Source organism: Peromyscus leucopus, chromosome 1, assembly GCF_004664715.2.
Source record: "Peromyscus leucopus breed LL Stock chromosome 1, UCI_PerLeu_2.1, whole genome shotgun sequence".
NCBI classification, from domain to species: domain Eukaryota; kingdom Metazoa; phylum Chordata; class Mammalia; order Rodentia; family Cricetidae; genus Peromyscus; species Peromyscus leucopus.
Window position 1 is genome coordinate 48456237 of NC_051063.1, and position 12531 is coordinate 48468767.

The 12531-nt window shown below is 53.1% G+C and overlaps 1 protein-coding gene across 1 annotated transcript in view; it reads right to left on the reverse strand.

Annotated features, from left to right (window-relative positions):
- Slit1 (slit guidance ligand 1) overlaps positions 1-8258 on the reverse strand; it is a 155234-nt gene extending 146976 nt beyond the window's left edge. Inside the window, exon 1 of the mRNA XM_028889415.1 lies at positions 7621-8258. Within this exon, the coding sequence (XP_028745248.1) occupies positions 7621-7817 (197 nt within the window). The 5' untranslated portion in view covers positions 7818-8258. The remainder of the gene's footprint in view (positions 1-7620) is intronic.
- Between the last annotated feature and the right edge of the window lie 4273 nt (positions 8259-12531).

A 12531-nucleotide genomic window follows, 5' to 3' on the forward strand; every position in this document is an offset into this window, starting at 1 on the left:
GACTGAAGGAGACTGAGGAGAGATGTAGCTAAGTAGAATGTGGACCCCTGGGACCCAGGGGGCCATTTGTGGGTGAAAAGGAGGAAAAAGCCCATTACTTGGTTAACAATGTAACTACGCTAATTTCTCAATTGGCTAACTGCACTGTGGTTATGAAGTTAGCATGGGGGAAGCTGGTTGAAGCATATGTGGGAACTGTCTGAATTTCTAATTCGTTCAACTATTGCATAAATTAAATCAACTAAAACCATTTTGGGGAAAAAAAGACTTTTTTTTTTTTAAAGAATAAAACTATAACAAAAACCAAGAAAAAAAGAGTAAAACTATAGCATAACAACAAAATCCAGGCACAGAAATCACATAACCGACTTTCTCCCTGCTGCCCATGCCGCCCTTCCACACCATTCCAATTATTCTACACACCAAAGCAAGGCAGCAGAATTCCTGAAAACACCATTCATACTTGCCCCTCTCAGCTCAAAACCCCTGGGGCAGATGCTCAAAGGCGCCTGTCACCAGGACACCAGATGGGCTTGCACGGGCGTCCACCAGCCAAATCTGAGATACTCTCAGCATCAAATAGCAACGGTAACGAACTAGAATCCAACAAATAAAATAATAACACAAGTTTGTTACAAATAGACAAACAGATGACGAAGAAAGGGAGATCCTTTCTTACCAGCAAACAGTGAAGAAAAGATGCGACCAGGAATCAGCCGTTAGGTCTGAAGCCCCAGACAACGTTCTGAAGAACAGGTTATATACACAGCTTCAAAATGTCTCCCAGAAATCACTTAACACAGAAGAAAACAGATGAACCCTGACATCTGTGCACCTAGGGATCAGAGCTAAAGTCACCATTGCCAGAACAGACTGACACTGTGTGTCTCCTCACAGGACACAAAAAGCAAACAGTTTATTTAGAATTTTTAGTTAAAACGGGATGTAACCCTAAGGAACGATTGAATAAAGCCAACTGAAAGACATACTGCCTGATAGCTGGACTGTAGTCCTCAGCATGTCAAAGCATTTAAAACCTCTAAATGCTATCTGGGGTCTTAGGTCAGAGTCTAAGTGTTGATAAGACATTACTGAAACAGCTGAGGAAAACTGAACGTGAGTTACAGAGTAGATAACAGTGTTGTGCTGTTGAATGTTTTGATTTTTGGCAGATGTATTGCTCTTAGGAAATATACAGCCGGGCAGTGGTGGCGCACACCTTTAATCCCAGCACTTAGGAGGCAGAGGCAGGTGGATCTCAGTGAGTTCGAGGCCAGCCTGGTCTACAGAATGAGTTCCAGGACAGCCAGTACTGTTACACAGAGAAATTCTGTCTCAAAAAACAAAAAAAATAAAAGAAAATATACAGATACTTAAAATTTTCAGAGCCTTCAGTCTATTCTTTTTTTTAATCTTTTTATTGATTTATTTATTCTTGTTTTATGTGCATTGGGATTTGCTTGCATGTATTTCTGGACAAGGGTGTCAGATCCCATGGAACTGATGTTACAGGCAGTTGTATGGGTGCTGGGAACTGAACCCACGACCTCTGCAAGAACAGCCAATGCTCTTGACCACTGAGCCATCTCTCCAGCCCCCTTCAGCCTATTCTTCAGTGGGTGGGGGTCGTAAGCCAGGTGCAGTGGTGCATGTCTGCCACCTTGTTCCTTGGGAGGGTAAGATAGTGGGATCCTAAGTTCAAAGCCAGCCTGGGCTGCGAAGTGAGATCCTGCCTCAAAACCTGTATTTGAGCATGTGTGTCTTGAGTGTGGGAGTGAGATATTTAAGAAAGGAAATAGAATAACATGAACAACTGGGTCTGATTAAAGGAGACACGGGAGTTCCTAACCCTTTTGTTGAAACTTTTCTAACAAAATGGAAAAACTATAGTAAGCACAAGGGCCCTTTGGGAGTGATGAAAACAATCTAAAATTGCACTTGGGTGGTGTTTGCACAGCTCTGCTGATTTATTTTAAAATCATTGACTTATCAAAAATTTAATAAAAGCTTTAGACACAATTACATGTGCGTGCACGCACAGACACACACACACACACACACACACACACACACACACACACACACACAGGCCGCTTCTCCTCTTTCCCATCCCGCTAACCTGATGCTTTGCTAGGATCACCCACAAAATTCCTCACTCTTCAGGTGGATCTGCTCCTCCTCCCCCCACCCAAATCCGTGGCACTCACCTCTGTGTCCCCAAATGTGCTTACCCTTCCCCCCATAACCAGACCCAGAGCCTGAGTCGGCTCCAGCCCTGCCCCCTCTCTCCCTCGCTGTCACCACCAAGTGCCTCCCATCAATCACCCGCATCTCTGCACTGATGGGACACTGTCTACAGGCTGTGTGGCAGACCAAGCCCTTTATCTGGATGATTTCATTTCAACTTTACAGCGCTACAAGTAAAATGTCATCACTGGTCCCAGCAAATCGAGTCACTGCTGAGCTGCCCAAGGTCTCCCAGGTGGCAGCTGATGGAGCCAGGATGCAAAGAGGCCATTGTCACCCTGATGCCTGCCTGTGCTGGAAGCTGCTGTGCTCCCTGTCCCTACAGATGTCCTTGCATACTTATTCTTTCTCTCCCACCCCGCTGCAAGCTCCCAGAGGAGCCAGCCCATACCCAGACCCCTCTTGATGTGATGCACACGGCAGGTGCCCAACAGCTGTTTGTTGGCCACGGGCTGGGTTCCAGAAAGAGAGGAGGGGGTGGCAAGCTCCATCAAAAACAGGAGCCAATTCTCCACCCCCAGCACAGCCCAGCTCCCTGGCTACTGCCCAAGGCCCGGCCGTCATCTGCTCTGGGTAATAAGTATTTGTATGGCGATAATTACAGCATTTGGGAAGAAAATCCCATTAAGCAAGAGCCCTGCCGAGCTGCTAATGCCGGCACAGAACTGGAGGCGGCAACTCCGCCAAACGCCTGCCCGTCTGCTCCCGATAACGTGGGGGCTGCCTGTCCCCACCGCCCCACACAGGCCCCGAGAGAGCATAGACGCTCCTGCCTTGCAGCCTCCGGCAGCATGGGCCAGCTCCTGGCACAGCATTGAGAAGGAGTACCGAGGAAGGAAGGCATACTCATATTCTGGTGTGATCCAGGACTCCCAGCCACTGGTGAGAGAGAGGGTAGGTATTGCTGGGATCCAGCACTGAGTGGTCTCAGAATCCTTTTATGTCCCTGGAGCTCTCTGTCACATTAATAGCAATGATAATCGTGCCATTTATTGGGCACTTGCTTTCTGCCAGGCTCTGTGAGGCACACAGCACCTCGCTGCCTATTATCGAGTTCAATCCTCTGGCCCAGCCTTTGAAGCAGGTCCTATCATTACCCTCACTTTATGGGCAAGAAACTGGGGATTTGAAGGAGTGCGCTCCTCCTGAGCACTTATCTCAATTTGCAATTATGTCTTTATTCTCCTATCAGCCAATCTTCTCCATCCCCTGCTGGACAGGAACTTGGGGACAGGCGGTTTCTCCTTCCACTCGGCAGAACGCAGAGAGCTCAGTAGACAGCAGCTATCTGTTGAATGAGGGAATGCAACCCCACAGGATACCCCAGCTGCCAAGAGGCAGAGCAAGGCTCACAAAATGCCAGACAGGCGAGACCAGAGTCACGCCATCAGGACCCCCACCCTGCGGAGTCCCTTCTCCCTGTATCCAAACTGCAGGGGGCAAAAGAAAAGACACCCAAGTAGCACATGCTCTGAGTGGCAGGAGCCCAGGAGAGCAGCCTGAAGGATGGCCAAGCCCACCTGAATGTTCTAGCCTTTAGCATGGGCCTCTCACAGTATTAGCACCCAATGTTTGAATTATGAAGCATTTTGTAAACACATCATGAGTGAATCTTTGGGAAGGTCTTATGGAGTAGCAGGTATTATTCCCACAGGCAAAGGGAAGGTAGGACACCAGCCACATGCCACCGGACCCCAGCATATGTCCTGCAAAGCTGTCATCCCTTTATACATGGGCAACATATAAAGGGTCTCCTGCAGGTGAAGGACCACTACTGGGTCTCTGTAGCCCCCACCAGGGCCAACTCCGCTGCTCAAAGCACTTCTCTGCTCTAGGACCCCACAGTGGCTCACCCAGCCAGGCCTTGATGACAGATATGGTTTCAGCCCCGGCCTCAATCCCAACATCATATGGATTCTAAATGGACTCCTCAAACCCTGATTGTGACCATCAAGCAGCCTAAGGGGAGGAGCCCAGGCTAGCCATGGACCTTGGGCAGGATAGATGGACCAGCAAAAGGGCACAGGGACACAGACAAGATGGCAAGCCTCACAGCCTGACAAGTGACAGAATATGGCAGACCTGGGGGTAGATGACAATCAGCATCCTGACCTTCCAGGAGCCCTGCCCCCACATCCTTGGATGACCTGATGGAAGGTTCAGCAGACATCTTCCCCTCTCTGCACCCACAAGAGACACTCAGTGGCAAGCCCAAAATACAGGCGCCAGGGCAGTGAGGCAGAGCAGTGTCCACACAAACTAATCCTGTTCGTCATACTCCTGGATACTCTAGCGCAAACCACTGTTTAAGAAAAAAAAATCCTCCTGAAAGTCAAGATCCTTGAGTGGAAGGGGGAAAGTTAACATTTGCCCAGCGTGGCTGAGTCCCCCCGAGCCTGGCCCTACAAAGATGTGACTGTTGCAAGGTCTTGGCAGCCGGTCTCCAGTCCTCACTCCTCGCTGTAATTGTTCCATTACAGTGAATTATTTAGCATCCCTTCCCATCCGTCCACCCAGCCTCGGCCTCTGTGGCTGGACCAATTTCCCCAGCAGCACTGAGCCTTCCACGAGCTCTTCCCAGAAGTCTCCACAGAAAACCATGGCAATTGCTTCCCACTTGGGAGAACAGGTCTGAACCCAGAGTTATAGAATATATGGTCATAAAGTTGCCGGGGCCCTTGGGCTACCACTGAAGATGCCCAGCGGACAAACACACAGCCTACAGAAATGTCCCAGCCTGAGGAGCTGCTGGCCAGTCTCTGACCAGCACACCTTTCTAGCTCCCCTAAGATGCTCACCCTGGATTCCCATCCAGACATCCCCAAGATGGATGAGAAGCTGGAGAAAGGCTTTCCTGGCCCTTCCCAATCTCTCTTTACAACCCCAGCCCTGTCTCATCTCTGGACACTGTGATTCAGCCCCAGGGAAAATCTGAATGGCTTGAAACCGCCAGGCCAAGCCACTCAGAGCTGCAGGCTTTGTGTTCAGGCAAGCACTCTGGCCTGTGTTGCCTGTACTTGGCCGGCAAACTCCACCAACCCTAACACACCTCATCTTCTGAAAAGCCCATTCACCCGCCCCCCCACAAAAGGGCTTCTGGGCCCAGTGTTCTCACAGCCCCATCACATGACTAGCCCGGCCTCTCCCTACATCTTCTAGCTAAAGATCCCCTGTCCAGTCCTTCACACCATCTGCCCTTTGAAGGCAGAGACAGGCTCACTCTGTTGAGGCCTCAGCATTCAGGGTAGGCACTGGCTTGATAAACATGAGACGTCTCTTCCTGCGCTACCATCGTAGCCCCTTAGCAAGTATCAGAACTCTGGCTTCTTCCAAACATCACCTTCCATTCTCCCAAGAAGCAGAAACCCAATGTAGCCCAAACTCCATTTCCTGATAGAAAGCGACTAAGTCTCAGAAAAGTCTGGTAACTTGCCCAAAGTCACACAGCCAATAATTCAAAGAACTGGGTTTCTAACCAGAGCGGCCCCCAACTCTACTCTACCCCAGGATTCACTTCATCTCACTGATTATAAAAGACTAAAGAGCCGGGCAATGCTGGCACACCCCTTTAATGCCAGCATTCGGGAGGCAGAAGCAGGTGGATCTCTATGAGTTCAAGGCCAACCTGGTCTATAGAACAAGTTCTAGGACAGCCAAGGCTACACAGAGAAACTCTGTCTCAAAAAACAAAACAAAGGCTAAAGAATTCATGAAAGTCAAAACAGACCCTAAACATTCAAGGCAGAAGGAAAACAAGAACACAGAGAGCCAAGGTTCCAAAGCGAAGGAGAACGGTGCATGAGTCTCACGTGCAGGGTAGCATCTGCAGGAGAGACACAGCACTATGTAAAGCAGGGGACAGGAATTGTGTCCAGAAAAAATAGGCCAATCAGGTGACTGATGACCTCAGAGGTCCTCCAGACTTTGGTCATTAGTTCCTCTTCAGGTCCATGAGGCTGCCTCTAGGAAACTCAGTTTGGTGCCACCCCTCAATTTCTGCACACACACACACACACACACACACACACACACACACACACACACACACACCAGTTCCCAACTAGATTGCGTGCAGATTGCAAATTCTCTGAAACTGTCACGGGAGTGTCTCAAACCCAGCCAAGAAGAGTCTGGGGCAAGCGTGAGCTCACTAATTGCTGGCCTTGGTACTTCAGAGTTCCATGTAGCCAACAGTTCTCCCCAGAGTTTGCCTCTGACCAACTGGGACTCATGAAAATACGCTCAAAAGTTAGCAACATATATATTCCTTTTTTGACGCTCACTGCAGTCACCCAGGAGTGTGGGGGAAAAAGGAGAAACCCACTTCAGAGAAGCCAGTAACCTTTTCCAAAGCAGCAATAAAAATCTCCTGGTGTGGTCACCTCTGAGAGCTGTACAAAGGCCCTGTGTGTGCCTAGAAATCCACTCGCAAGACCCACAGACCCATGGCCTCACACTGCGGTGGTGTCTGTCCTTAGAGGCTGGGGTTTCACACGCACCGCCTTTGGCAGGAAAGTAGAAAACACATCCAGAGCCCTAAACACAAGCTCTACCGTGCTCAGCAGGTCTAGAAAGGGTGGAGTTTCCTCAAGAACCCAGAAGTAGAAGGAACAAGGCAAGAGGCATGATGGTTTTTACGACTTCTCGCCGTCGATATCTTCAACCTTACGTCCTCACCCCAAGCTTCTCGTATCATTCCTGGGCTCCCAGTCCAGGACACAGCTAACCCTTACAGGGTGCTGAATGTCACATGCCCCAAACCCTGAACCAAAGGCCCTCAGGTCCCATTGTCTGTCTGCCGGGGTTGGGGATGGGGACAGGGGGAGGGGGTAGACTGCTGACACCTTTAAGGGAAGAATTACCAAGGCTTTGGGGACAAACAATGGGTAGACTAGGAGCCCAGAAACTTCTGCTCCGTGGCACCAAGCAGCCAGCCCTCGGAACCCAAATCCACCTGCTCACTCAGAACCCAGCCAAGCCCCAAGTGTCCAAAAGGAGACACTGTGCTTGGCATGTGTGGGAAGCTTTTCTCCTGGGTGCCAGGAAGGCTCTCTGGCACGGATTCGCAGGTATCCTGGCGGAATAAAGTGCTGTGCGGTGGGGAGGGCCTACCATGGTGCAGAGTGCAAAGGGCAGGTGTGAGGATGGGCTGACAAGCCGTCCAGGGCCCTTTGAATCCGGCACCTGGAGACAGCCGCGCGCCTAGCTTCTGGCTCCCGAAAGACCTACGAAGGAAGGCACCGACTCCTCTACTGGCGACGGAGCCCAACAGTCTTGCGCCTCCCACCCCATCCCCGGCCCTCGGATGCGTCAGGGTGTGAGAGCAACCTGGGGCTGGGAGGAGTCCCAGTGGACGGGAGGAGCTGTACTCACAAGCGCTCGGTGTTCCGTGGGATGTTCTTGGGGATGGCCTGTAACCCAGTGCCATGGCAGTCCACGGTGGTGCCGGTGCAGGTGCAGAGGGCGGGGCACGCCGTGGCCCCCAGGCGCCACGCGGCTGCCCACAGCAGCAACCACAGCTCCGGTCGGCTCAGCCCCAAAGAGGACCCGCGCTGGAGCTTCAGCGCCATGGTGCCCTCACAGTGTCCCGCTCGCGTGCCAGACGGCTGCAGCCGCTGACCATCCCCGTCTGGGGCCGCCCCCAGGTGCTATCCCCGCCGAGCCACCGAAGAGCCGGGAGGGATCGTGCGATGCGCCCCAGCAGTCCGGGTAGCACCTAGATGCTCCCAGCGACCCGTCAGTGCTCGGACCCAGGAAAGGCGCCTTAAGCGGAGGGCGCACGACTCCTCTCCCGGAGCTAGCTGCCGGCGTCTCCCTCTCCCTCACTCCAGCTCCCAACTGACTGCTGCGAGGAGGAAAATGGGCAGGCCCCGCGCGCGCGCACCTCGCGTGCGCGCGCGCACACACACACACACATACACACACTCACACACACCCGCACGCTCGCTCACACCCGGCAGTCATCCATCAATCGAAAAGCACACATCCAGGGCCAGACTCCTTCCCGCCCTCCCCCACGCAGCACGGACCACCGCCCGCCTCCTCCCCACCACTCCTCTGCCGCTGCAGAGGCCCAGCCGCTGGCATACAGTTTCAAAGGTGCAACCTCCCAGGCGCCAGGGCCTTGGGAGGGGGGTGTTGAAGGCTGGACCTGCTCTGTGGGCTCTGCTCGAGCTCTCTCGCTCTCTCTCTCTCTCTCTCTCTCTCTCTCTCTCCAAGGATGTGTACATTTATATCAGTCACTTCAGCACCCGCAGCTGCTGCTGGCCCAGAGGAGCAAAGGGACACACACACACACACACACACACACACACACACACACACACACACACACAGCCACACCTTCCCTGGGACCGCAGACTTCCCCGGTGGCTGAAGAGGTCACCAAGCCCCAACAACTTCCTTTGTCAATTGTTGGTGAAGCTTTTGGTACCAGGTGGCCTCTCCAAGCTGCCTACCCTTGCCCAGCCTGGGACCTTGAGGGCAGAACCTTGAGAGAACACAAAAGCCCCAGGCCAGGTTAGTCTCCCTCAACACACACTCTCCCCAAATGGCAGCACCCCTTTTCTCCCAGGAACAGAAGCCAGCTAGCTGGGGTGATGAGTCCTGACTGGACTTTGTAAGGGGTAGAGGTGTTTTCTACCCAAGCCTGTTTACTGGTGTGCCAGTGGGGGAGCAGGCCTGTCGGGGAGTCTTGAAAATCCAGCAAACATTCCTCCAAGCACACCAGGCCTTCTGGACATCTGACAGGTGGAAACAGATGAAAAGGAATCTTTGGTCCTATCATCAGAAGGCCACAGAGTGGAGAGAGCACACATCCTGTTTAGGAGAAAGACGGCGCATATTCATCCGCCACCTGTATAGGACCCTAGGCTTCCCAGTCCCATGGGCAAGGATTTGTCTTATTCTGACATAGTTCAGGGGTGTGGGTGTGAATAGGAAATCCAGTGAGGGACAGAATTCCCTTCAACCCCAGAAAAGGCAAAGCTCCTCCCCCGAGCTAAGGACAGCTGTGGCTTGCTGAGCTCCGGAGGTGAGGGATCTGGCAGAGACATCTGTCATCCCATTGATCATCAGGGTTGATTGGGTGATCTGACTGGCACTGTGGGCGTCCCCCTCCTCCATTTGTGTCCCTCTCAAAGCTTCGCCCTCAGTCAAAGAGGACGATGACTTTTCCCAGTAGAGGATGGCTTGGTCCAGCGCTCCTCTGTTGGAACCTCCACCCAAGTGCTGGAGCTCCTAGTGGGCTGAGCCCCGTGAGTCAGGGCCCCCTGTGAGGATAACTGGGCACGAGGAGGCAGCAGAGATGCTCTCCTAGTGGAGCTGCTACAGAGTCGCCTCCCCCCATCCCCCCCACTCTCCCCACCCACCCCTTGGGGGGAAGTAGGAAGGGACAGGTCCTGGGAGCAGAGGCTAAGCGCAGCATGGCAGCGCTTTGTCCCCATCACAGCGGTAAGATTCTGAAGTCACCACAAAATCAGAGGGGTGTGACCTGCCTGGACCCTTCAGGTTTTTGTTTTTGTTTTTTGTTTTGTTTTGTTTTGTTGTTGTTGTTGTTTTGTTTTGGTTTGGTTTTTTTTTTGTTTTGTTTTGTTTTGGTCTGGATAAAATTTTTCAGTATCTCCACTGTCCTAGTGCGTATGGCCAGAATGCCACACTTGAATGACTGATTTCTCAGGCTCTGGGTCATGCTTCTGATCACAGTGCATGGCCTCCATCCCAGCTATGGTCTCTTAAGCACAAATTCAGTAATTTGAGGAGGGAGCTTTCTCACTTAGTGTGATATCAAAAATTTCCACCAGGAAAGGCCACTCTCCTCTCTTCCCTGAAAGCCAGCCGACACTCCCGCCCCCCACCACCCCCCACCCCGAGTCCAACACAAGGAAATCCTCATTCTTTAGTGCCTGAATTGTTTTTCCTCAGTAGCTGGAGCTGTTCACACTTGCGTTCCTTCCCTGACACCCCAGGAGCAAAGTGCCACCCCCTGGCATCCTGACTTCCTCCTCTGACACCTACCCCAGCATCTGGAACTTAGTAGGCCCATGCAGACAGCGTGTAACTGTTGAAGGAGCCTCCAAGCTTCTGTTCCAGGGATGTTCCACTCCCGAATCCCATCATCTCCGTGGCTCCTGAAAGCCAGGACCCATGTGGGAAAGGGGAGAGTGTTGATTAAGTGGGTGACATGCCCTGGGGTCCTCAGAGTGACAAGGAGAAGGGGTGGGGGGGGTGAAAGTAGGTAGGATGGGGTGCAAGATCGACTTTGCATATGGCTCTTCAGAGCTAGTCCTTCCATGAGAAGCTTCCAGACCAGCCTGGCCAGTGAGTTACAAGCAGGCCCTACGCCAAGCTGTCAGTGCCTGGCAAGGCCTGGCCTTCCCTTTGAAGAGAGGGAAAGGACAACTCAGGCCCAGGACAAAGACTCCCCCACCAGCCCATCCTGGGCGGCCCTGCCCCAGCAGCCAGGCAGCTCCCCAAGTTGGCTCCCATCCCTGGTTCCTCCACCTCAGAGCCAGGCGGGCTCCCCGATCCTGGAGGCAGCTTACCATGAATGAACACAGCTCATTAGTGCCCCCGGCACATTTACTCATTAAACAACCGCTTGGCCAGCCACACACTCCAAGCTGCCCCCCTCCATTGCTTTTTTCAATTTCCTCTCCTATGCCCCTCCCTCTGGGGGTCTCCCTACCCCCTCCCGGCAGCCCAGGCCACCTGCTCCCTCTGCGCGGGTGGGGAGGAGCCCGCCTGGCACATTGCTTCTGGCAGGCATGCTCCACCAAGCCGCTCCCCTGCCCTCCCCTAGCAGGCAGCCCCCACAGGAAAACATAGGGTCACCTCTCCCATCCTGGTGAGATGAGCCATGGCCGCACTGAGACACCCTCGGCTCTGTGTGTGTCAGTTGAGGGTCATTGCCTTCCAGATGACTTGAGAGAGTGTCCTCCCTCCAGCTTTCGTACAAGGGTCTCTCCTCCCCCAGCCACCAGGAGGGGAGAGCCCAAACTGAAGAAGAAAACAAAAGTGACAGCGGCGGCGTGTCTGGTGCCCAGGCTTCCATCACCACTACTTGCTGAATATTGATGACCCCAGACAGCCCTGGGACTGGGTCGTTCAACAGACACTAGAATGAACCAGGTCCTCTGAGCCACAGTCAGAACGGAGCAGGGGACAGGAAAGTCTGCCTGAGGTAAACCTGGAGGGGGGGGCGCCAGAGAGGCCTGGAGGCTCCCTGCAGGCACCTCAGGAGATCTCAGAGAACAGGGAGACATCATGGGACAGAGACAGGGGGTGGCCAGCCTCTCAGGAGAGCAGACACCAGCAGAGGGGCGGCTCTGTGACAGCAGTGTGCACTGGTTACTTCTTTGCTGTGAGACTACCGCAGTGAAGCACTAAGAACCGGGCAAGCCGCAGTGGTTTATGTTTTTAATTAGGTACTCCAGAATCAAAGGCAGGCAGATCTGTGAGTTCGGGGCCTGGTCTCCATGGCAAGCTCCAGTCAGCCAGGGTTGCATAGTAAGATCTCATCAGGATAGAAGAAAAGAAAGGAAAGGAACGGGAGGGGAGGGGAGGAGGGGAGGGAGGGAGGGGAGAGGAGTGAGGAAGGAGAGGAGGGCAAGAGGAGGGGAGGGAGGGGGGAGGGAGGAGGAAGGGAGAGGAGGGGAAGAGGAGATGAGGGGAGGAGGACAGGGAGGAGAGGAGGAGAGGAGAGGAGAGGGGAGGAGAGGGGAGGGAGGAAAGGAAGGAAAGGAAGGGAAGGAAAGGAAGGAAAGAAAGGAAAGGAAAGGAAAGGAAAGGAAAGGAAAGGAAAGAAGGGGTTATTTTGAGGGAACAGACTGTCACAGGCCAGGCACGTTGGCAGGAGCATGAGGAACTGATCCCATTCTGTCTGCAATCAAGACCTAGAGAGAGATGGACACTGTTTCTCTGCTCGCTTTCTGCTTTTGTTCAGTCTGGGGCCACAGCCCAGGGAACTGGTGCTGACCATACTCAGGGCGAATCGTCCCTCCCCAGTCAGAACTCTCTGGAAACTCCTTCACAGACACACACGCCGAGGATCCTGAAGAGATGGAGCACAGCCCAGAGGCCTGGGTACAGCCATTCTCTGTTCTGGGGAGTTCTCTGTGTCGCCTGGACTCTTCTGCTCAAAAACACATCTGGATGTGCATGTGCCTGGACATACTCGTAAACTGTCTCTGGAACTTGGCTGCTTTTAGGGAAGGGACCCAGGGAGCAGCAGAAGGGCAGTGTCCACATACAGCTGTGTTCTACTCTTTGGAGAGTTTACCCTGT